Source organism: Schistocerca gregaria, chromosome 1 (genome assembly GCF_023897955.1).
Source record: "Schistocerca gregaria isolate iqSchGreg1 chromosome 1, iqSchGreg1.2, whole genome shotgun sequence".
Lineage (NCBI taxonomy): Eukaryota > Metazoa > Arthropoda > Insecta > Orthoptera > Acrididae > Schistocerca > Schistocerca gregaria.
Window position 1 is genome coordinate 991,236,673 of NC_064920.1, and position 24,494 is coordinate 991,261,166.

Genomic DNA, 24,494 nt, shown 5'->3' on the forward strand with positions numbered 1-24,494 from the left:
TCAGTTGCAAAGCGATTTAGAAAAGATTGCTGTATGGTGTGTCAGGTGGCAGTTGACGCTAAATAACGAAAAGTGTGAGGTGATCCACATGAGTTCCAAAACAAAACCGTTGGAATTCAATTATTCGATAAATAGTACAATTCTCAAGGCTGTCAATTCAACTAAGTACCTGGGTGTTAAAATTACGAACAACTTCAGTTGGAAAGACCACGTAGTTAATATTTTGGGGAAGGCGAGCCAAAGGTTGCGTTTCATTGGCAGGACACTTAGAAGATGCAACAAGTCTACTAAGAGACAGGTTACACTACACTCGTTCGTCCTCTGTTAGGATATTGCTGCGCGGTGTGGGATTGACGGAGGACATCGAAAGGGTGGAAAAATGGGCAGCTCGTAATAGGGGAGAGAGTGTGGCAGATATAATACGCGAGTTGGGATGGAAGTCATTAAAGCAAAGACGTTTTTCGTCACGGCGAGATCTATTTACGAAATTTCAGTCACCAACTTTATCTTCCGATTGCGAAAATATTTTGTTGAGCCCAACCTAAATAGGTAGGAATGATCGTCAAAATAAAATAAGAGAAATCAGAGCTCGAACAGAAAGGTTTAGGTGTTCGTTTTTCCCGCGCGCTGTTCGAGTGGAATGGTAGAGAGATAGTATGATGGTGGTTCGATGAACCGTCTGCCAAGCACTTAAATGTGAATTACAGAGTAATCATGTAGATGTAGATGTAGATATCTTCTGAAGGAGGCTCAGTTATTTGGGCTGAAATGTAGGTAAAGGTTGGTTTAATTACCGCAATAGAGGCTGATAGTTTCTTATATATTTTTATTTTGTTCATGCAACAGTCTTGTCCACTTCAAAGCTGTTTCCTTCGGCAGCTGTACACAGACGGAGTCGTTGTTCCCAGTCTTGGTAGCCGCGCTGAAAGGCTTCAGCCGGTAGGGTCTTTAACATGTCGGTCACATTCTTTTGAATGTCCCAGATAAGGAAAACGGGAGGGGGGGGGGGAGGCTGCGGAACACCAGCAATGCCTTTTGAGGTCGAAAATTGTGAGGTGGAAGTGGCCGTGTTACATGGGGTGTTGTTATAATGCAGCATCCACTTGTGCGCCATGTCCGGTCTCACTCGATTCACCGTTTTCTTAGCCTTTCAAAGACATCTTTGTAAAACAACTAGTTGAAAGTTTGTGCCGGAGGAACAAACAGAAACCAAACCAGCATTGTTTTAATCTTTGCTTAACTCATTCGAGTTTCTTTCGGTCGAGGAGATGTCTCAGGGTGCCACTCCCATTTTGCCGCTTCGTCTCAGGATCGTACTTGAAAATTCAGGATCAAACTACTGAATCATTCGTGGTCATTGGGAACCCTCTCAAGATGATCAACGCACACGTTTCTTCGTCTGTCCTTGTACTCAGTTGTGAAGTTTTTCGGCGCCATTTTGACACAAACCTTTCGCATACACGAAACTTTAGTCAATATACCGTGAAAGTGTTTAACAGGTCACCACCATCCGTATTGTTTAACGTCGGTCTGATCTCACAAGACCATGCACATGTTCGACGTTTTCGTCGGTATTGAAGCTGAAGGTATTCTTCAACGAGGTTCATTTTCAACGTGGTTTTGGCTTTCCACCCGGCCAGAGTGGCCGAGCAGTTCTAGGCGCTACAGTCTGGAACCGCGCAACCGTTGAGGTCACAGGTTCGAATCCTGCCTCGGGCATGGATGTGTGTCATGTCCTTAGGTTAGTTAGGTTTAAGTAGTTCTAAGTTCTAGGGGACTGATGACCTCAGATGTTAAGTCCCATAGTGCTCAGATCCATTTGAACCATTCGGCCTTCCAAAAGCGACTTTTGGCAGCGAAAAACTTGTTTTCTTGATAAGGAATGTTCCCCATAGGCCAGTTTCAGCCTTGCAAAGATCACAATCCCCGATTTCGAAAGTTTAACACACAACTTGATGGCATAACTTGGTTCAAATTCCGCTGTTCCATTTTCTTTACACACAACAAAAACACAACTTCACTGACGGTGTTCTCAAAAATAACGTGATGGCTGTACAGAGCTGAAACTCCGAATGAGCATCTGGCAGGGACTTACACACCGACCTACACAAGTAGAACGACTCAGTGTTGCCAGATGGCTCGCACTTCTGTCAGTCTAATTACTTTCGCCACACACCTTGAAATACTATCTGATTGAGTGTGTGTATGTTTACATTTGCCCAACGACATTTTTAGGAGGAAAATTTAGCATTCACACATGCCAGCTTTTGAGATCAACCGTGGTTGGCTAACCGTGCTCAGAGAGCCTGAGTGCATATTCAGGAGCTGCAGCGTTGTTAACAAATAAAAGCTGAACGAAATGGTAAGAGAGAGAACTACTGGAGATGGGTTCTGTCAGGTCCAATCTTGCGTATCACTATTAAACAAGGTATATCAAAAAGATTACTATGATTTTACAAGCCCATACCTCCTACATGCATGGCTACAGAAATTTGGGGCAAATTTTAACTTACGCTTCAGACAACGAATTTTTTTAAAGATCCATCAGATTTTAACTGTTCCTTTTAGAAGCACACTCATACAATGTTTGTGTACACTTACATTAAAGATCAGAGTTTTCCTTTCACAAATGTTCCGTGTGGCCTCTACCGATAGTCAAACTGGTTCCATAGCTCTGCGAGGATGTCTGGATTCATTGAACTCACTGTTGTTACTTTATGAATGTGCAGTTCACTCGCAGTTGGAACGGGTGGAAAAAAGACGAAACCTTGCATGAACTCCTACCAAAAAAGAAAAAGAAAAAATCACGCACCGTGAGATAATGTAAGGTGCAGTGTGAGATCCGCATGTCCACTACGCTCTAGGTCTTGTAGGAGACACTGTTCCGTATTCACGACGAAACTCACGCCGCAGTAACTGTAACTCAGTTGCACCTGTTGAAATGCAGTACGCTAACTTCATCCGTACGTGCGTTGTTGTATCAACTCAACGCACATTAGGAAATGGACGAGTGAGTTATCACAAAAGATACCCCTACCAACAACCACATGAACAGGCAACTTGCAACTGACGGCAAGGTAAACTTGTTGTTTCTATGCGTAAGTTAAGATCGACGCCAGCTCTTTTTCTCTTCATTCATGTTGAAGATGTTATCTTTTGAATTCGGATGTATCTTTTCGAATCTCCCTGTTTCAAAATGAAAACCGAACACCGACTACAAGGGGACCATGGAATGGTTCCAATCAAAAATGATCACCACACGCGTTAAGACATTTGTCACTGGGAGACGAGTCGTCCAATTCCGGTTTCCTAGACAGCAGCCGGCCGCTGTGACCAAGCGGTTCTAGGCGCTTCAGTCCCGAACCGTGCTGTTGCTACGATCGCAGGTTCGAATCTTGCGTCGGGCATGGATGTGTGTGATGTCCTTAGGTTAGTTAGGTTCAGTAGTTCTAATTCTAGGGGACTGATGACCTCTGATGTCACATCCCACAGTGCTTGGAGCCTAGAAAGCAGTCTGCCGCTGAGGGATCCACAGCCGCACCCACTCGTGGTCATGCTCTTTCTCGTCCAACTGAAAGCGACGTCCACGCATGTCATTCGTCGTGTTGCAAAAGATTTGAAAATCATACGATGGAAGATCCGGGCTCTACGGCGGATGTTGCACTGTTTCCCAACCAAATCGCTGAAACGTAGCCTTCGTCCGACTGGCAATGTTGGAGCGGACTTTATCGTGCGTCATGATTCTGTCTGACAGCATTCCTGGCGTTTAGATTTTATGGATCGTAACCAAAGAAGACGAAGTAAATATTCCAGAATTCCAATCGAGGACAACTGCCAAGATGAGAAACATAGGAGTAGATATCCTCGTAGTAACCAAGCAGCTTAAATCACTTAAGGCAAGGTCTCCGGTCCAGATTGTATACCAGTCAGGTCCCTCTCAGAGTGCTCTGATAAAATAGTTCCATATTTAGCAATTATATACAACCACTCGCTCACAGAAAGATCCGAACCTAAAGACTGGAAAATTGCTCAAGTCACAGCAATACCCAAAAAGGAAAGTAGGAGTAATCCGCTGAATTGCAGGCCTATATCACTAACGTCGATTTGCAGTAGGGTTTTGGAACATATACTGTATTCGAACATTATCAAGTACCTCGAAGAAAACGATTTATTGACACATAGTCAGCACAGTTTCAGAAAATATAGTTCTTTTGAAACACAACTAGCTCTTTATACTTATGCAGTAACAAGTGCTATCGACACGGGATGTCAAATTGAGTCCATATTTTTAGATTTACAAAAGGCTTTCGACACCGTTCCTCACAAGCATCTTCTAACCAAACTGCGTGCCTACGGAGTATCGCCTCAGTTGTGCGACTGGATTAGTGATTTCCTGTCAGAAAGGTCACAGTTCGTAGTAATAGACAGAAAGTCATCGAGTAAAACAGAAGTAATATCCGGCGTTCCCCAAGGAAGTGTTATAGGCCTTCTGTTGTTCCTGATCTATATTAATGACGTAGGAGACAATCTGAGTAGCTGTCTTAGATTGTTTGCAGATGATGCTGTCATTTACCGTCTTGTAAAGTCATCAGATGATCAAAATGACTTGCAAAATGATTTAGATAAGATATCTGTATGGTGCGAAAAGTGGCAGTTGACCCCTAATAAGGAAAAGTGTGAAATTATTCACATGAGTACTGAAAGAAATCAGCTAAATTTCGATTACGCGGAAAATCGTACAAATCTGAAGGCTGTAAATTCAACTAAACACTTAGGGATTACAATTATAGATAACCTAAATTGGAACGATGACATAGATAATATTGTGGGTAGAGCAAACCAAAGACTGCGATTCATTGGCAAAACACTTAGTAGGTGCAACAGATCTACTAAGGAGACTGCTTACACCACCCTTGTCAGCTCTATTCTGGAGTATTTCTGAGCGGTGTGGAATCCGCATCAGGTGGGACTGACGGATGACATCGAAAAAGTAGACTACAAAGAAGGGCAGCTCGTTTTGTATTATCGCGAAATAGGAGAGATAGTGTCACCGACATGATACGTGAATTGGATTGGCAATCGTTAAAACAAAGCCGTTTTTCGTTGCGACGGGATCTTCTCATGAAATTTCAATTACCAGTTTTCTCCTCCGATTGCGAAAACATTCTGTTGGTACACACCTAAATAGGGAGAAATGATCATCACGATAAAATAAGAGAAATCAGGGCTCGCACAGAAAAATTTAAGTGCTCGTTTTTCCCGTCATCTGTTAGAGAGTGGAACGGTAGACAGACAGCTTGAAGGTGGTTCATTGAACCCCCTGCCAGGCACTTTATTGTGAATAGCAGAGTAATCACATACATGTCAAATTTCTGCAAAGCGTCTTCCTGGCGCTGCGTATTGGTTGTGGTTCCACGCTCGAGGAACTCTACGAGCAGATAGGGTCCTTACAGTCGAAGGAGGAAGTCCCAGAATTTGTGTGAACAGCTTTGAATTTCTTTGGTGGAGGAGATGTGAGATGATTCTACTGTTCGCTTTGCCGTTTGCCCTCGGGCTGTCGGAATGCTGTTGGACGGTATTATCCTGTTGCACGACAACGCCCGCCACAATACTGCCAATCGGTTAAGGGCTACGCTTCAGCGATTTGGTTGGGAAACACTGCAACACCCTCCGCACAGCCCGAATCTTTCACTGTGTGATTTTCACGTCTTTGGCGACCTGAAGGAAAACAGACATGAACATCAGTTTTAGTCAGACGAGGAAATGCGCAAGTGGGTGCGGTACGGATCCGTCAGCGGTCAACCGCTTTCTGCGAAACAGGGACTGATCGTCTCGTCTCCCAGCAGAATAAACGTTTTAAAGCATGTTCCACGGTCCCATTGTGGCGAGTGTTCGGTTTTTTTTCATTGGACTGCCCCTCACAGACAACGCCCGTTAGTGGATCAAAATCTTCAGTGTAATCGTTTCGGTTATCTTCTACGCGCTGCGTATAGGAAATACTTTAGTTTCCATCTGTTCTTTCTGATGGAGTACCTTTCCGCTAGACAGAAGTGAAAAGACGCCGGTGTTGGGTTCTTTTCTTACCAGAATGTATCCTCTTTTGTATTGCATTTCTATTCCGTTAAACACTAATAGAATCGCTATTCCGCCTTTGTCTATAGTTCTTAATTTTTCCTGCGCTTTAATTCAAAGACTACCTCCTTAGTTTTCTATTGCAGTGAGATTAAATGTGATAACAGATAATCGAACTTACCTAAACCACGATCGGTTTGAGCGAGCGATAGCCTGGAAAATTTAATAAACGTTATTTATTTAAAAAGAAATCGACAAAATATTATATCGCTGGGAAACGAAGACAAGTGCAGCAATTGGTGGTAGTATGTAACTACAATAGTACGTGTTGAAATAATGGTACGAAAATCAAAGATAACAAAGTTAACGAAATATTCTGGATCCTTTTATTTGGAAACTGTCATACGAAAGAGCTAACGCGATCCCGGACTCGAAAAAAATTAATTAAAGCAGCTTAACAAAGAGAATACCTCATTCATCCTGTATTATTTTATTAGATTAGATACATATTATGCAATAGATCTGATCATTGTTTTTAAAAATCTCTGTCGAACATCGCTAAAGCAATGAAGAGTCTGGAATGAGAGGCCGCGTAATTTTGCTATTAATTCACGTGATCCTCAAATCTTACACAGCTACGGTCAGGTTGCTGCTAAGTTTGTATAACCGACACAAAATATCATATTATGTATTTCTGTGCGCTAAATATACTTTTTGACAGAAATGTAACATAAGTAAACGGCACGATAATATCAATGTATCTAAGAAAATTTCGTTCTTCCATTTCTTCACCACCACCACCACCACCACCATCACCTCCTCCTCCTCCTCCTCCTCCTCCTCCTCCTCCTCCTCCTCCTCCTCCACTATTACTGCTGTAGGTGCTATCTTGTTGGTGACATTAATGAAAGATATTTCTCCGTCTTCAGTCGTTCCTGTCATGATGATGGTAATGCCTTCTTCACGTGTCCATTGTCTGCGATTCAGCGACTAAAAACATCTTCTCCGCCCTTCTCAGACTTTCGCTTCCAAGTTTCCTTCAGTGATAAGTGGCATAAGGCTATATTTCTCGCTCAGTAAGATGGGCACAAGAAGATTGTTTCTGTGGCTTTAATGGAGGTTCAAGATATTGGGAGTCTTACAACCACACTGAAATACTTGCTCATTGGTTACTTTTGACTACGTGTGGGATACGCAACAATTTAGAATCGTACAGCTATCTCATGAGATCATGCTGCTTTCCTTTGCTGGACGATTTCGGCTATTTTCTATTCCGCAATCACTTATTCTAGTACCTATCATTTCGGTTTTCGTTCTTTCATGGAAGTAGGAATGCGGTTAAGAATTAATGAGAGACAATCCGTTCAAGGACGACTTTGTTACTTGCATTCAAGATTTAAGATGTTTCATTTCAAAGTCTGTATTACAACGAAATGAAGACCGACAGAAAAAGTTTAATCCGTAGGAAACAGGTTGACTAGCATTGCATACAGAACTGGAACGTATGCTGTTTGCAGCGCAGTGGAGTTCTGCAGATTGCATAACTGCTAGTTGGCAGGCGGATCCTGCTCGGCAGTTGGACGTGAAGGCAGTGCGTTTAGATCTCGTATCAAACGCATCTGAATAGCGTTTCCGTGGAAAATACCACTAAACAGTCCAACTACAATACTTATTCTTGGATTATTTACGACATTGTGAGTTTGATGGCTACATCCTTCATAAATGCGAAACTGATAAATTTAAGATACTGATATTAATGCCGGATTCCAGTTTGCCTCGCGGTGATGGTCTTGCTGCTAAGGTTGAAGAAGCTTTAGTTTCTTTTGTGTGTGTGTGTGTGTGTGTGTGTGTGTGTGTGTGTGTGTGTGTGTGTGTGTGTACGTGGAAGGGGGGGGAGAAGTAACTTTTTCCTTTAAACAGATTTAAAAAATGTTAAACGGCATCTTCTGTTTGATGCTGAAATTGTATGGCGGAAGGTCAGGGAATAGACAGGACTATTAGTGCAACAGTTTAGATGGAAAAAGTATGTGCTGCGAATAAACCGTTTCTTGAGCGACGGTAATATAAATGCACCAAAAAGATGTTATAAATTAAGAACTGTATTTGGAAGTACTTGCTGATGATTTCTTTTATACTCCTTAAAGAAAAAAAGCATTGCAGCTTCTGGTCGCTGCTGTCAGTATATTTCTGCATTTTCACACTTTACATGTTTTGATACTTTCACTGTGAAGCGGTAGCATATCTTTAAAATACCTCGAAGGAAAATTGCATTTTTGTTGGGTTACTCGAAGAGTAAGGTGGCGCAGTCCTAAGGCACTGCATTTGTGGTTGAGAGGGGCTACTTCTTCCTGACCAAGATTTTGGTGGCTTTCCTGAATCACGAAAGGCGAATTGCCCAGGTGGTTCTGTAGAAAAGGACCCAGACGAATTATTTCCTCCATCTTCGTCCGCTTCGAGCTTGTAATCTCTAGTCATCTCTTCAACGGTCGTATAACCCTATATTCCTTTCTTCCGGTTTGTTTTACACAGTGGCTATGAGATTAAATCCATTTGTGTGGCTGTATTGTAAGTAGTTGCTTTACAATTATGGAGGATATTTCAATCTGTCTCTGAAATTACAAGAAAACGCGTGCTTTGCCACCAAAAGCGTTTCGTTTTACTGAAATAAAAATCATCAGCCGTCTGCAGTGAAACAGATGTGCAATTTGACTTTCTTTCTAGACCGAAAAACAGTTCATTAAAACTATGTTGATTTTTACTTACGGTGTTATGTGCCCAGTTTTTCGCTCACATCAGTAGACGCCGTCCGCTTACACGTTCATGGATTATTTCTTCGTTTCGACTGATGAGTGGTCTACTGTTACTTTTTTTTTTTTTGACGGCACTGTCTGGTGGAGATTAAAATCAATATATTTGTTTTACCTGGGTACTGACGGAAGAAGAACGAGGGGTGCAAGCTACACAGGATTCACTCGGTAGTCGATGCTCTTTTGTGGCTGAAAGTGATGTTTGAAAATTTCTACTCCAAACAGAGAGAGCTTTTTGAGAAGTCCCGGTTCCTATCAACCAAATACCAGGCGAGGTGGTACTGGCGATACTGAGGAAGGGCTTTCCAGGTCCGGCACTTGCTTTACAGGCAAGGGAAACATTTCGATAACATTGACCAGAACTGCAGGATGGGAATTACTTTTAGTATAATTCTTGGGCAATATATCCAGAAAAGACTGAAACGCTATTATATATGAAAGTGTCTTTGTTAATGGGTATACGGAGTGAAGCCGATGACTTGCTCGGCATGGACAGCACATGTATGTCGCTATCGCCCCAGGAAGCCCATGAGAACAAACTTTGCATCGTGTAGCACAAAATGACTGCGAATTCGTGGCGTTGCTAAGCGAGCTTGCTCATAGGCCAACCACTGTGATTAAATATGACAGATGTTCACTTTGTTGTGGCCAATGTTGTTAATTTACTATTTTTCCCCGATCTCATTTCAGCGTTAAAAAGGAACTACCCACGTCCAAAAACCCTAACAAATAGAAATTTTAAGCGCTACCGTCTCACATTTTTCTTATTTTAATGGTCAACTATCATCATCCACATGTCCACAAGTATCTACATCTACAAAAAATTCGCATTTGACCCAAACTGTGATGTGATTTGTAAAATACTGATCAAAATGGAACGAGATGTAGCGTAATAAACAAAATGGCTCGTTTTCGGAAAGAGATGCCTTCAATTCTCGGTTCTGCCATTGTAACTGAAGTGTTCTGTGGCGTTTGTAAATAACTCCGATTAATTAACAAAATATTTCCAGCTCTCAGTAACGACGCTTTCGCTCATATTTGACGCAAATGTACTAGTGCTTCGTGCTAGGACGATACCTCAACGACTAGTCACAAAGATAAGTCGCATAATTTTTTCAGCTGAGGTGCATTGTTTGCTATTACGTTTTTATGAAAATAAGAGGCTGAAAATGGAAACAGTAAATGCATAACAAAAAACTGCGACGATGCTGCCAGTAGCGTGTAAGTTGGATGCATGTATCTAACAGTGTACGATATGTTGACTAAGTGTACAGATACCGCCATAGGAACAGCGTATCAATGATCGCCAAGTAAGCTGCTTGAGCTAGGGACCAACAGTGTTTTGCTATAGCTACGAGGGGAAGGCGGGAGGGAGAGAATATGTGGAAAAGTGGTACGGACTTATAGTTTTCATTTGACTCGTCCTCGTAGTTCGCTGATGCAGATATCATAGGTCTTGGTCGAACTTAGTTTACGTAGCAGCACAGGTCCTGCAGTCTTAACGTCTTAATAACAATAGCCATATTTGCTAAGTTCTCTCCCGACTGATAAGTTGAACTGTTGTGCGCCGTTTTGTGAATGCCGATAAAACGGACATTAGGTATTTAGACAGGAAGATGAGTGAAGATTTGATTCATCGTTTCAGCGGAGGTAATTGTGTTGCGGCTCACTTTTTTGTTTTCATCGCAAAGCCTTTGATGGATCGGATTAAATACTTTCTTGATAGCGGAAATGCGACTATGTCCAAGCATTGGCAGGGTAATGGTATCGTTAAATAAAGTTAGACAGCAACAGATTTCAGAACAAATAAATTTTAGATTGGAGCCAAACCAAACTGAATCAACTGTTAAGTTGGAAGATTAAACCTTTATTACAAACCTTTATTTTCGTTGCCGTATTTCAATGTGGCCTGGTAGCGGAATAGCAGTTTTTGTACGACGTGGACTGCCAGTGATATCTGGGATTTTATTTTTTACTGTAAGATCCAGGTAGTCATTTATCTTATAACATTTTCAGTTGCCGTGATTAATATCTGCACTTTTTCACCTGTTACGACTTTCTTGGTAACGCGCCAATTAAAACTTTAGGGACTTTCGTTGACTGTACGACATTGCATCGTGAGCTATTTTATCTCTGACAAATATCATCTGTGAACACTACTCATTAAGTCATTTACTTACATTGTGAAATTAGCAATGCTCTTACAGGGGACTGAGGGGTAGTCAACGCTACGTTAATTTTTGAAAATGACATTTCACCTATAAGTTTCTTTTTCTCTTTTTGTACGCTGTTTGTACTGCGTTGAAATAGTTAATTCCCGGAACACGCGAGCTAGTGCACTAGTTATGAGACTACACTTGTAATCCGGAGCTGCTGCTCATCCATATTTTGAGAGCAGTTGCTGTTTAGAGCCTGTGCTGAAGTACATAGAAAACAGTGAAAGTTACGTAGAAAGTTGACTGTAGCCACCTATTTCGTTGCCACAAAATTAATTGGAGATGATGTTTTAAATTTCTAATCGTCCACAGCTGATGTTTCTAACTTTATACAGAGTTAATAAGTTTCCGTGATAATTCAGCACGCAGGTAACAGGTCATCTTTTATTATAAAGGAAGTCATTTATTATAAATGGGAAATAAAAGCTATAAATCGTCTGAATAATGTATCGATCAATGATCACAGGATGTTGCCGTCCCTAAAGATGCTTTATGAGTGTCCAATAGCAATCATCTAACAAGAAATCACAAAGAAACAGCAGCTAAATTTCTCATCACTTACTACAATGTTATTGAGGTTTTAATCCTTGATCAATTTGGCTTTACAGGCAGATGAAAATTTCTTATGCAGATACGGTAATGTTTGCCAGTCTTACCGATGACTTTCACCATGTTCTTAGTAAAGCTGTTCAGTTTTAGATTAAGATCAGGAAGTAGAATTTAGCTGGATTCTAAAAGTGGTTTGTTTATCACTTTTTGTGTTCCATTTTGACGTTACTGGTGAATAGGCAGACAGGCAAACCCCCACAGTCGACACGGGCCACGTGTTGCACCCTTTGCTTTCCCTCTTCTGTCCCTGCGCGCCCGCGCTAAAAATAGATCAAAAACCATCACAAAACCCCCCGCATGTTTCCTGAAAGGAACAGCACGTATGTTACCATACGTGAGGTTTTTAAAACAAATTTAGGAAACCCAGAATAATGCTTATCGGTAAATGACACGCGCCCCATTAATATGTCAACAGTAGAGCTGATCAGCGGTGTTCATGGTCGTTTGGTTGTAGTCGTTTTAAGAAGGAATATCTAGTTTCGTTCAAGGAACATTTTTAATTTAGTCCAATCTGCTTATGTGCGAATAAAATCCAACAGGAAAAACAAATGTCACTTGGTAAATAAGTTCGTATGTGTCACTATGTAAGTAGGCTGTTCCGGTTTTTACGCTGGTAACGTCACGTAGTGCTCTGTATGAAAATCACTGACTGCGCTGTGTGCAGTCTGTGGCTTGTTGGACTCATTGTTCGAATATTCGCTAGTGTAGCGTTGGACAGTTTGATGTGAACAGCGCGTAGCGTTGGGCAATTGGAGATGAACCGCCAGCATTGGTGGATGTGGGGAGAGAGATGCCAGAGTTTTGGGAGGTTACTATGAGCGGACGATCTGGACGTGCGTCCGTCAGAAAAAGGATGCCATGAACTGAGATATGACTTTTGAACACTATTAAGGTAAATACATTGTTTGTACTCTATCAAAATCTTTGATTTGCTAGCTATTCCTATCAGTAATTAGTGCCTTCAGTAATTTGAATATTTTATTTAACTGGCAGTATTTGGGCTCGCTGTATTGCAGTAGTTCGAGTAACGAAGATTTTTGTGAGGTAAGTGATTCATGAAAGGTATAGGTTATTGTTAGTCAGGGCCATTCTTTTGTAGGGATTATTGAAAGTCAGATTGCGTTGCGCTAAAAATATTGTGTGTCAGTTTAGTGATGATCAGAATAAGTAAAGGGAGTAATATCTGAGTACGTTCAGTTTTGGTCAGCTGTTTGAAAATCAAATAACGCAAGAGTTTTACCAGCCCTGTCATTCTTTACACACAAAGGGGAAGTTTCAACAGCACAAACCCTAGGTTCAATCGTCGATCGGTCCTAGGCTTTTTCCTCTTATAGCTTGTTGCACCACTAGCAATGATTTATCGATGTGAAAAAGTCGAGTTGCATCGTGGTTCGTTAAGCTGTGACGAACCTTTTGCCCGGTATAGTCCAGCAACTCGACGTGGCATGCATTCAACAAGTTGTTCGAAGTACCCTACAGAAATACTGAATCATTGCTGCCTCTGTAGACGTCTATAATAGCGAAAGTGTTGCCGTTGCAGGATTTTGTGCACAAACTGACCTCCGAACACGTCCCATAAACGTTCGATGAGATCCGTGTCGAGTGATTTGGGTAGCCATATCATTCGTTCGGATTTTCCAAAATTGTCTTCAAACAAATGGCAAGCAATTGTAACCCGGTGACAAGAAACACTGTCATCCATAAAAAATTCCTGTCGTTATCTGGGAAATGAAGTCCTGAAGTCCATGAACGGCTGCAAATGGTCTCCAACTAACCGGACATAACCATTTCCAGACAATGAAAGGTTCCATTGGACCAGAGGACCCAGTCCATTCCATATAGACACAGTCCACACCATTATGGAGCCGCCACCAGCCTGCACCGTGTCTTGTTTGGCATCTTGGGCCCATGGTTTCGTGATGTCTGCACCACACTCGAACCCTGCCAAGAGCTCTTACTATTTATAATCCGGACTCATCGTTCCAATCGTCTAGGGTTCACCCGAATGGACACGATCCCAGAAGAAGCGCTGCAGGTGATGTGCTTTTTAGCAGAGGCACTCGCTTCGGTCGTCTGCTGCAATACCCCATTAACACCAAATTTCGCCGCACTGACGTATACCTCCATCGTACTTCTAACATTGATTTCTGCGGTTAGTGACGCAGTGTTGCTTGTCTCTTAGCACTGACATCTCAACGCAAACGCCGCTGCACTCAGTCGTTAGCTGAAGGCCGTCGGCCACTGCGTTGTTTGTGGTGAGAAGTAATGCCTGAAATTTGGTATTCTCGGCACATTCTTGACACTGTGGATCTCAGAATATTGAATTCCCGTACGATTTCCGAAATGGAATGTCCTTTGAGTCTAGCTACAACTACCATTCCGCGTTCAAAGTCTGTTAATTCCCATCGTGCGGTCGTAATCACATCGGAAACCATTCCACGTGAATCACCTGAGTCCAAATGACAGCTCGGCCAGTGCACTGCCTGTTTATATCTTGTGTACGTGATGCTACCGTCATCTGTCCGCAGCTCGTGGTCTAGTGGCTAGCGTTGCTACCTCTGGACCAAGAGGTCCCAGGTTCGATTCCCCGTAGGGTTGGGGATTTTCTCTGCCTGGGGACTGAGTGTCTGTATTGTTTTCATCATCATCATTCGTGACAGTGGCTAGATTGATCTGTGAAAAACATTGGACTGTGAAAGAATTGGGACTTTGTACGGGCGCTGATGACTGCGCAGTCTGGTGAGCAACATGTATGAGACAGGCGAAATACCATAAGACTTCAAGAAGAATATAATAATTCCAATCCCAAAGAAAGCAGGTGCTGACAGATGTGAAAATTACCGAACTATCAGTTTAATAAGCCACGGCTGCAAAATACTAAGTCGAATTCTTTACACACGAATGGAAAAAATGGTAGAAGCCGACCTCGGTGAAGATCAGTTTGTATTCCGTAGAAATATTGGAACACGTGAGGCAATACTGACCCTACGACTTATCTTCGAAGCTAGATTAAGGAAAGGCAAACCAACGTTTCTAGCATTTGTGGACTTAAGAAAGCTTTTGACAATGTTGACTGGAATACTGAAGGTGGCAGGGGTCAAATACAGGGAGCGAAAGGCTATTTACAATTTGTATAGAAACCAGATGGCAGTTATAAGAGTCGAGGGGCAGGAAAGGGAACAGTGGTTGGAAAGGGAGTGAGACAGGGTTGTAGCCTATCCCCGATGTTATTCAGTCTGCATATTGAGCAAGCAGTGAAGGAAACAAAAGGAAAATTCGGAGTAGGTATTAAAATCCATGGAGAAGAAATAAAAACGTTGAGGTTCGCCGATGACATTGTAATTCTGTCAGAGACAGCAAAGGACTTGGAAGAGCAGTTGAACGGGATGGATTGTGTCTTGAAAGGAGGGTATAAGATGAACATCAACAAAAGCAAAACGAGGATAATGGAATGTAGTCGAATTAAGTCGCGTGATGCTGAGGGAATTAGATTAGGAAATGAGACACTTAAAGTAGTAAAGGAGTTTTGCTATTTGGGGAGCAAAATAAGTGATGGTGGTCGAAGTAGAGAGGACATTAAATGTAGACTGGCAGTGGCAAGGAAAGCGTTTCTGAAGAAGAGAAATTTGTTAAAATCGAGTTTAGATTTAAGTGCCAGGGAGCCGTTTCTGAAAGTATTTGTATGGAGTGGAGCCATGTATGGAAGTGAAACGTGGACGATAAATAGTTTTTACAAGAAGAGACTAGAAGCTTTCGGAATGTGGTGCTACAGAAGAATGCTGAAGATTAGATGGGTAGATGACATAACTAATGAGGAGGTATCGAATAGCATTGGGGAGAAGGAGAGTCTGTGGCACAACTTGACTAGAAGAAGGGATCGGTTGGAAGGACATGTTCTGAGGCATCAAGGGATCACCAATTTACTATTGGAGGGCAGCGTATGGGTAAAAATCGCAGAGGAAGACCAAGAGATGAATACACTAAGCAGTTTCCACTTGTATGCACCCTCTTTCGTTTTTAAGTTATACCTTAGGGGGATTAAAAGAAGCAGATGTAACTGGATCATAACAACCTGCCCTTGCTGCCACACTAGATCTCCGACTGAAGCTGCGGGTTAGGTTACGGACGGGATTAGACCTTTTTGTTTACTCGTAATTGTGCAGATGCTCTGCATAGCATCCACGCGAGCCCACTGTTGGGCGGAAGGTAGCGTGGGAAGCGGTGACTTGGGGCAGTTGGCCAGAGAAGCGGCAGAGCGCCTGCCACACTCGGCGGTGCAGTGCGTGGCGTTAAACGCCGGGCGGCGCCCCACGGCTCGGTGTAGTGTGGTGTAGTGTGGTGTGGTGTGTGGGCGCGCGTGACGCTGTTTACGTAAGCCGTAATCCCCGGCAGGGCGCCGCGAGGGGCTTCTGCGGCCGGCCGCGGCGGCGGCGCCCTGGGCCGCCGTGAGTCCGCGCGCGCCCCCACAGCCGCATGGAGCTGCGATACGGAGCAGGTGAGGGTCGGTTGACCAGCTCCCCCGCACTTCCCAGCATCTCCCGCATGGCAGTATTTTTTTCTGTCCTCCCGATTCCTTTATTAACTGCCTCTTTCCCCCGTATATTTCGTCAGTGACCACGCTTACAAGTAGAGTCCCGGGAAGTAGTCTACTATCGATAATTCAGACCTCCTGATTGACAGGTATCGAAAAGTTTACGTGTAATAATCGATATTGTTGTCGACGTATAGTCTTTTTTTCTGTTCATGCTTCTACGGAAAGATTAGATTAGATTAATACTAGTTCCATGTATCATAAATACGATATTTCGTAATGATGTGGAACGAGTCAAATTTTCCAATGCATTACATAATAAAGTTAATTTAACAACATAATTAAGTTAATATAACAACTTTTTTATTTTTTTAAATTTATATTTAAAAATTCCTCTATGGAGTAGGAGGAGTTGACATTCAGAAATTCTTTTAATTTCTTCTTAAATACTTGTTGGTTATCTGTCAGACTTTTGATACTATTTGGTAAGTGACCAAAGACTTTAGTGGCAGTATAATTCACTCCTTTCTGTGCCAAAGTTTGATTTAATCTTGAATAGTGAAGGTCATCCTTTCTCCTAGTATTGTAGTTATGCACACTGCTATTACTTTTTAATTGGGTTTGGTTGTTAATAACGAATTTAATAAGAAAGTATATATACTGAGAAGCTACTGTGAATATCCCTAGATCCTTAAATAAATGTCTGCAGGATGATCTTGAATGGACTCCAGCTATTATTCTGATTACACGCTTTTGTGCAATAAATACTTTATTCCTCAGTCATGAATTACCCCAAAATATGATGCCATATGGAAGCAATGAGTGAAAATAAGCGTAGTAAGCTAATTTACTAAGATGTTTATCACCAAAATTTGCAATGACCCTTATTACGTAAGTAGCTGAACTGAAACGTTTCAGCAGATCATCAATGTCTTTCTTCCAATTGAACCTCTCATCAATGGACACACCTAAAATTTTTGAATATTCTACCTTAGCTATATCCTTCTGATTAAGGTCTATATTAATTAATGGCATCATACCATTTACTGTACGGAACTGTATGTACTGTGTCTTATCAAAATTCAGTGAGAGTCCGTTTACAAGGAACCACTTAGTAATTTTTTGAAAGACAATATTGACAATTTCATCGGTTAATTCTTGTTTGTCGTGTGATTACTATATTTGTATCATCAGCAAAGGGAACTAACTTTGCCTCTTCATGAATGTAGAATGGCAAGTCATAATATATATTAAGAACAACAAAGGACCCAAGACCGGCCCTTGTTGAACCCCATTTTTGATAGTTCCCCAGTTTGAGGAATGCGCTGATCTTTGCATATTATGAGAACTGCTTATTTCAACTTTCTGCACTCTTCCAGTTAGGTGCGAATTAAACCATTTGTGCACTGTCCCACTCATGCCACAATACTTGAGTGTGTCTAGCAGAATTTCATGATTTGAGAGATCACAAAAAATCCCAATGGGTGGTGTTCGGTTATTCAGATCATTCAAAATTTGATTGGTGAGAGCATATATGGCATTTTCTGTTGAAAAACCTTTCTGGAAACCAAACTGACGTTTTGTTAGCAGCAGCAGTAGTAGTAGAAGTAGAAGACGGTTTGCCTCAAGGGAAAGCGAGGAGCGGAGAAAGAATGACACAGCCTACGCGTCTAGAGAGGTCGCGAGAGGGGAATTTTTACTCGTTTCTCGCTCATTACTGGCATACGCTCGCCTCGTACCGATCAGCACCTACGGTACTGTATAAATAGCACACGGAAGTAATAAGAACTCGCGAAAGCGGAATATATAGACGTTGATGTTCAACCAAACTCGTTACATTATTGATTTCTCAATTGACTCGAGGATCCATGTCACCGTCTGCGCGGCCCCTCCCGCTGGAGGTTCGAGTCCTCCCTCGGGCATGGGTGTGTGTGTTGTTCTTAGCATAAGTTTGTAAAGTTAGTTTAAATAGCGTGTAAGTCTAGAGACCGATGACTTCAGCAGTTTGGTCCCTTAGAAATTCACACACATTGGAACATTTTTTGACTCTAGAACAGCCAACACGAAATTTTCTGAATTGTGTATACTTCTTTCCATGTTTGTGCCAACTATACTGTTCAGCGTTCAGTCGTGTGTCTACTCGCTTCTGAAGTGAGTCAATTGTTATCAAATGCTCTCGCAATGAAAATGAATATGTAAAAATTCCACGAAGCAAGAAGATTGAACGCTGTCATGTGTTTATTTGAATAAGGGGAAGCAACAGTATTCTTGGTTAAAATCAGTAGCCTCCAACGGTAACCTAGTGTACTGCGTTTTACGTCAGCGTAACTTCCGCGTCGATCATGGGAGTAATGCCGACTACAGGCAATATTCTTTCAATTACAAATCATAGTACAAGAATTTACTAATAATTTTGTAAATGAAGATATTCTATGTCAATAGATTTCTAGCGCAGAAAGTGCTATGGGCGTAGTGAAACAAGAACCACAAAAGAAAGTTGGATAAAAGGTTTAAAGATTTAAAACGCAAAGAAACTGATGCGCCAAGCACTAATAGAATCGTAGGATTGAAGACGTATGGCTTACAACAGACTTCATTAAGAAAGTAATGTTCTGAGACGCAGTAGTTAGTATAACCAGTTCTTTGAACGGGTTTCCGAATGCTGATCTTGAATTTAGACCACAAATGACTATTAATTTACGCTTTTCCACTCTAAGAAATTTCCCGCGGTTTCTGAAGTTACCCCAAAGTATGACACCGTAAGACATAATAGAGTAAAAGTAACCAAAATATGCTATTTTTTTAATATCTATGGTTTCATTGTCACCCATTCCAAGAAAATGTGATACAGTTAGGAGCTGAAATTTATTGGAACCAAATCTCCCTTAAATCATTGTCAGATGTCCTCATCTTCGATAAAATCATGATCAAATGTTGGTCGCCCTAGGTGAGGGTCAGCAGGCACCTATCGATCTGTTGCTCGTTGCTGTTGTACTAGTCCTCGCTCCGTACACTTCCGTGTTGGACAAAATGAAATAACACAGAGGCCGTGTACTGAATACGGAGTAAATTTACAGAATTATTTGTACTTTTGTACCGATGCACATCTTACCCCGACCTGCTACAAGCTTCAGTAGAAGTGTAACATCTACAAACTGTCCCACATAATATGAAACTTTCAATACTCCATGCTGTTACTGCGGGCTTCTGTGCGAAGAATGATTTGATGCAGCTCTCTACTTTAGTATGTCCTATTCTGAACAAGCCTCTTCATATCTGCGTAGCTGTGCAACCTAATCCAACTGAACCTGCCCACTGTGTTCAAGCCTTGGCCCCCCTGTACGGCTTTCGTCCTTCACATTTCTCTCCATTACGAAATTAATTCTTAATGCCTCAGGGTATGCTCCACCAACCGATTCCTTCTTTCAGTCAGTTTTGCCGTAAATTTCTTCTCTCCCCAATTCGATTCGGTACCTGTCAAAAATGCAGTGATGAGGTTTCGGCAGTCCACAAAAGAACCAACAATTTGCGGTCGGCTTTATTTTCGTAACTCTTTTTATCTATAGATAAAGCTTTTGGTTTTTAAATCTGTGTAGGGAAGAGTGTTCTGCCTTGGTACTCTTTCGCCTCTAGCCAGTTCTGTAATTGAAGTTTAATATACAATGACAGAAGAAAATTGCAACACCAAAAATAATTAACGTAAAGTAATGGAATTTGGGAGTACATTTGTCTACGTAACATATTTAAATGATTAACATTGCAAGATCACAGGTTAATGGAAGCATAACATAAGTGTTGAGTGCTATCGACAAGGGACTTCAGATCTATTCCATATTTCTGGATTTCCGGAAGGCTTTTGACACTGTATCACACAAGCGGCTCGTAGTGAAATTGCGAGCTTATGGAATATCTCAGTTATGTGATTGGATTTGTGATTTCCTGCAGAGAGGTCACAGTTCGTAGTAATTGACGGAAAGTCAGAAGTGATTTCTGGCGTTTCCCAAAGTAGTGTTATAGGCCCTTTGCTGTTTCTTATCTAGATTAACGATCTTGAGACAATCTGAGCAGCCGTCTTCGGTTTTTTGCAGATGACACTGTCGTTTATTGACTAACAAAGTCATCAGAAGACCAAAACAAACTGCAAAACGATTTAGAAAAGATATCTGAATGGTGCGAAAAGTGGCAGTTAACCCTAAATAGCGTAAAGTGTGAAGTCATCCACATGAGTGCTAAAAGGAACTCGTTAAACTTCGGTTACGCGATAAATCATTCTAATCTAAAAGACGTAAATTCAACTAAATACCTAGGTATTACGATTACGAACAACTTAAATTGGAAGGAACACACAGAAAATGTTGTGGGGAAGGCTAACCAAAGGCTTCGTTTTATTGGCAGGACACTTAGAAAATATAACAGATCTGCCTACACTACGCTTGTCCGTTCTCTTTTAGAATACTGCTGCGCGGTGTGGGATCCTTACCAGATAGGACTGACGGAGTACATCGAAAAAGTTCAAAGAAAGGCATCGCGTTGTGTATTATCGCGAAATATGGGAGTGTCACAGAAATGATACAAGATTTGAGCTGGACATCATTAAAAGAAAGGTGTTTTTCGTTGCGACAGAATCTTCTCACGAAATTCCAATCACCAACTTTCTCCTCCTAATGCGACCTTCATAGGAAGGAACGATCACCAAGATAAGGGAAATCAGAGCTCGTACGGAAAGATATAGGTGTTCATTCATTCCGCGCGCTCTACGAGATTAGAATAATAGAGAATTGTGGAGGTGGTTCGATGAACCCTCTGCCAGGCACTTAAATGTGATTTTCAGAGTATCCATGTAGATGTAGACATAAGCTATCGCAAATGTGAAATGCTGGTACATTAAAACCGGTGTAATTGCCAGAATGTTGTATGCAAATGTCCATGGATTGTATTGTACAGGTGCCGGAATGGAGTTCCATGCCTTCTGCACTTGTTCGCTCAACACAGGGACGGCTAATGCTGTTTGTGGATGACGCTGGAGTTGTTGCCTGATAATGTCTCGAATGGGCTCGAGTGGAGACAGATCTGGTGATTCGCCGAGACAAGACAACATGTCGACACCTCTATAGGGCATGTTGGGTTGCAACGACAGTATATCGGCGAGCGTTATCCTGTTGGAAAACACCACCTGGAAGAGGTCGAACCACCAGACTAACGCACAGATTTGCAGTAAGAATGCGTGGGATAACAGCGAGACTGCTCATGCTGTCATACGAAATCGCACCCCAGACCATAACTCCAGGTATATGTCCAGTGTGTCCAGCACGCAGACAGGTTGTTAGCAGGCTCTCAACTGGGCTCTTTCTTACCAACACACGGCAACACAACAGAGCTCCACCCTGCTCTCCAATGAGCTCTCGCTTGACACAACTGATGTTGCAAATGGCCGCAGTTTGGGGTCAGCAGAATGCACTGTACGGGGGGTCTGGTTCGGATCTGTACTTGAAGTGACCTATTTGTAACAGTTCGTTGTGTCACTGTGGTGCCAACTGTTTCTCAGATTGCTGTTGCAGATGCAGCACGATGCGCCAGAGCCGTACGATGCGCCACAGCCATAGCCAAACACGATGGTCTTCCGTGTCGGTAGCGCTACGTGGGTCCGGAGCCCGGTTTTCTTGCGACCGTAAATTCCCATGACCACTGCTGCCAGCAGTCATTTACAGTCGCTACATTTTCTTCAGTTCATTTTATGATATCGCAGAAGAATCATTTAACTTCTCGTAGCCCTATTACAAGACCTCTTTCAAACTCAGTGAGGCGTTGATAAAAGCGTCTTGCCACCTTGAAGGCACTCTTGACAAACATCAACTCACCACCTCCAATCTCGAAGGTAACAGATGCTCGCAACTGCTACAGCGTGCATTTAAAGCAAACCTGATTTGCATCCTCATAGTGGCGCTAATGACACTAATCTTATGCGATTGGCGCGAGACTACAATAGACATTATCTTTCAGATGTGGAAACACGCCTATTAACTTTCTTTTGCGCCGCACCACTCCTCCGTGTTGTTGAGACTTCTTTTCCATCAGTGTATTTTCTTAATCCATTTTTAAATGATGGCATTAACTTTTTATGTGCTGCAGTCTTTTTTTGAAATTACAGAAGTTACTCCGGAAAAAGTTTTTCCAAATCTGTATGTACCTACCAGCAAATATTATATAGAAATTTAAAAGCGGTGAAAGCGAGAAAATCTTGTCAGTATTGTGTAGTATTTAACCGTCTATCTGTCATAAGTTGCTCTGCTACACACCAGTAATGAGTATGTGACATCAAATTAAGCTGAAGCACTATCAAAAACCGTTTCAAGTTAAATACATTTTGAAATAGAAGCTATTGCAAACTGAAACCATTTTCCATTTTCAAGAAAGGTAAAATTATTAACACATTAAAGAAAAACAGTTCATTTTCAAGTATCACATGCTACACAAGACTTTCCTTCGATTTCTAGCTGCAAGATAGTGTACGGCCGACGGAGAATGGTTTAACTACTCAGAAGTCAGAATGAGATTTTTCACTCTGCAGCGGAGTCTGCGCTGATATGAAACTTCGTGGCAGATTAAAACTGTGTGCCGGACCGAGACTCGAATTCGGCAGAAATTGTGAGGACGGGATGTGAGTCGTGTTTGGGTAGCTCAGTGATAGAGCACTTGCCCGAGAAAGGCAAAGGTCCCGAGTTCGAGTCTCGGTCCGGCATACAGTTTTAATCTGCCAGGAAGTTTCATATTCATAAGTCATATAGATGTTTATAAAAATGCACAGAATTTTGCTCACCGTAAAACTTTGTGCCTTAAGAATTAACAATATGTTCCAAATAGCTTTAGTATATCAGACATGACTCAAAAGTGTAGAAAGCGAAATATTTAGAAGTGCTGCAGAAAAGACAGTCTCGTGTATAACAACAACGACAACAACAGCCGGCCGGAGTGGCCGAGCGTTTCTAGGCGCTACAGTCAGGAACCGCGCGACCGCTACGGTCGCAGGTTCGAATCCTGCCTCGGGCAAGGACGTGTGTGATGTCCTTAGGTTAGTTATGTTTAATTAGTTCTAAGTTCTAGGGGACTGATGACCTCAGAGGTTAATCCCATAGTGCTCAGAGCCATTTTAACCATTTTTTATAACAACAACAAAAAAAACTGTAGGAAATGCCGGAAACAGCTTTGGCGGTCTATACCGCATTCCTTCATGTGATTCTAAAATCAGTCACTAGACTGAAGCACTTACCAAAAAATATGTGTTTTTACGTACATTGTCTCCTAAGTACAATACTCTCCCCTACTTTTTGGGGCATTTAGTATAGTTCACGGGAAAAAAGGAAATTTAGGGTCCAATTTCTTGCCGACGTCGTCATCATTAGTGTCTAAGCACAAAGCTCAGGTAGGAAAAGGATGAGAAAGGCAATCGGCCACACTCTTCCAAAGGAAGTATCCCAGCATTAACCTTAGAGATTCCGGTAAACTAAGGCTTGGTAGTCGGACGGACATCGGAACCGCTATCCGCCGAATACAAGCCCAGTTCTCGCTCGTGAGAAGATGAGTACGGAGGTAGGACTCACGTCAACGTTCAGAGTAAAACGTTTCGCAAGAATTGCCAGAAAATATGTGTTTGAAAAGGGCCACACCAATGTTGCCTCCTGTTCTCTGTGACGCAAACATAGAATATCGAACCTTAAATTCCGCTGTGTTGCAGACTTCGGAATTATTTTTAGCACAATTACAGACTAGTTTTCCAAAACATCACTGTGAACATTTACAGTTTATATCACTCCAATCTTCTTTTGGCAAAGTATCGAATGGTGATTGAAACAACAGATCATCCCATTAAAGCCGTGTCCCTTCGATACCTTTATAGATACAGTAATTGAGAGCACTAAACAGCACAAAATAAAAACTCGCCAATCTTTCCTGTACGATTGTTTCCCATAATAATTTTTTCTCGACCCTTTTATAGAATAATCCAAGTGGCGAGAAAAGCTTTAAACTGCTATCTGTTAACAACACTAAAAAAAATATCAACTGTACACACATTGCGTACTATGGTTATGTAGAACCAATGTGTAAGGGGGCGATCAAAAGGTTTCCGTTAGAATGCCAATAGGACAAATTTGTCGTTCATCGAGGCAATAGTCCCACTGACTTCACCAAGATGAAGATAGCCATTTGGCAGAATACTGTGCCCTGCTGTGTGAAGAAGTCCGTAACTGCCTGCTTCACGTC

The 24,494-nt window shown here is 41.9% G+C and overlaps 1 protein-coding gene across 17 annotated transcripts in view; it reads left to right on the forward strand.

Annotated features, from left to right (window-relative positions):
* The window catches only part of LOC126278161 (skin secretory protein xP2-like), a 522,599-nt gene that overhangs the window by 467,654 nt on the left and 30,451 nt on the right, over positions 1-24,494 (forward strand). Inside the window, exon 1 of one of the 17 annotated variants that reach the window (XM_049978106.1) lies at positions 15,953-16,199. The exons of 15 other annotated variants lie outside the window; for them this stretch is intronic. In XM_049978106.1, coding sequence (XP_049834063.1) covers positions 16,178-16,199 — 22 coding nt within the window. In that variant the 5' untranslated portion in view covers positions 15,953-16,177. Of the gene's footprint in view, positions 1-15,952; positions 16,200-24,494 lie in introns of those variants that run through there. One more of the 17 variants, XM_049978202.1, reaches the window with a different exon arrangement.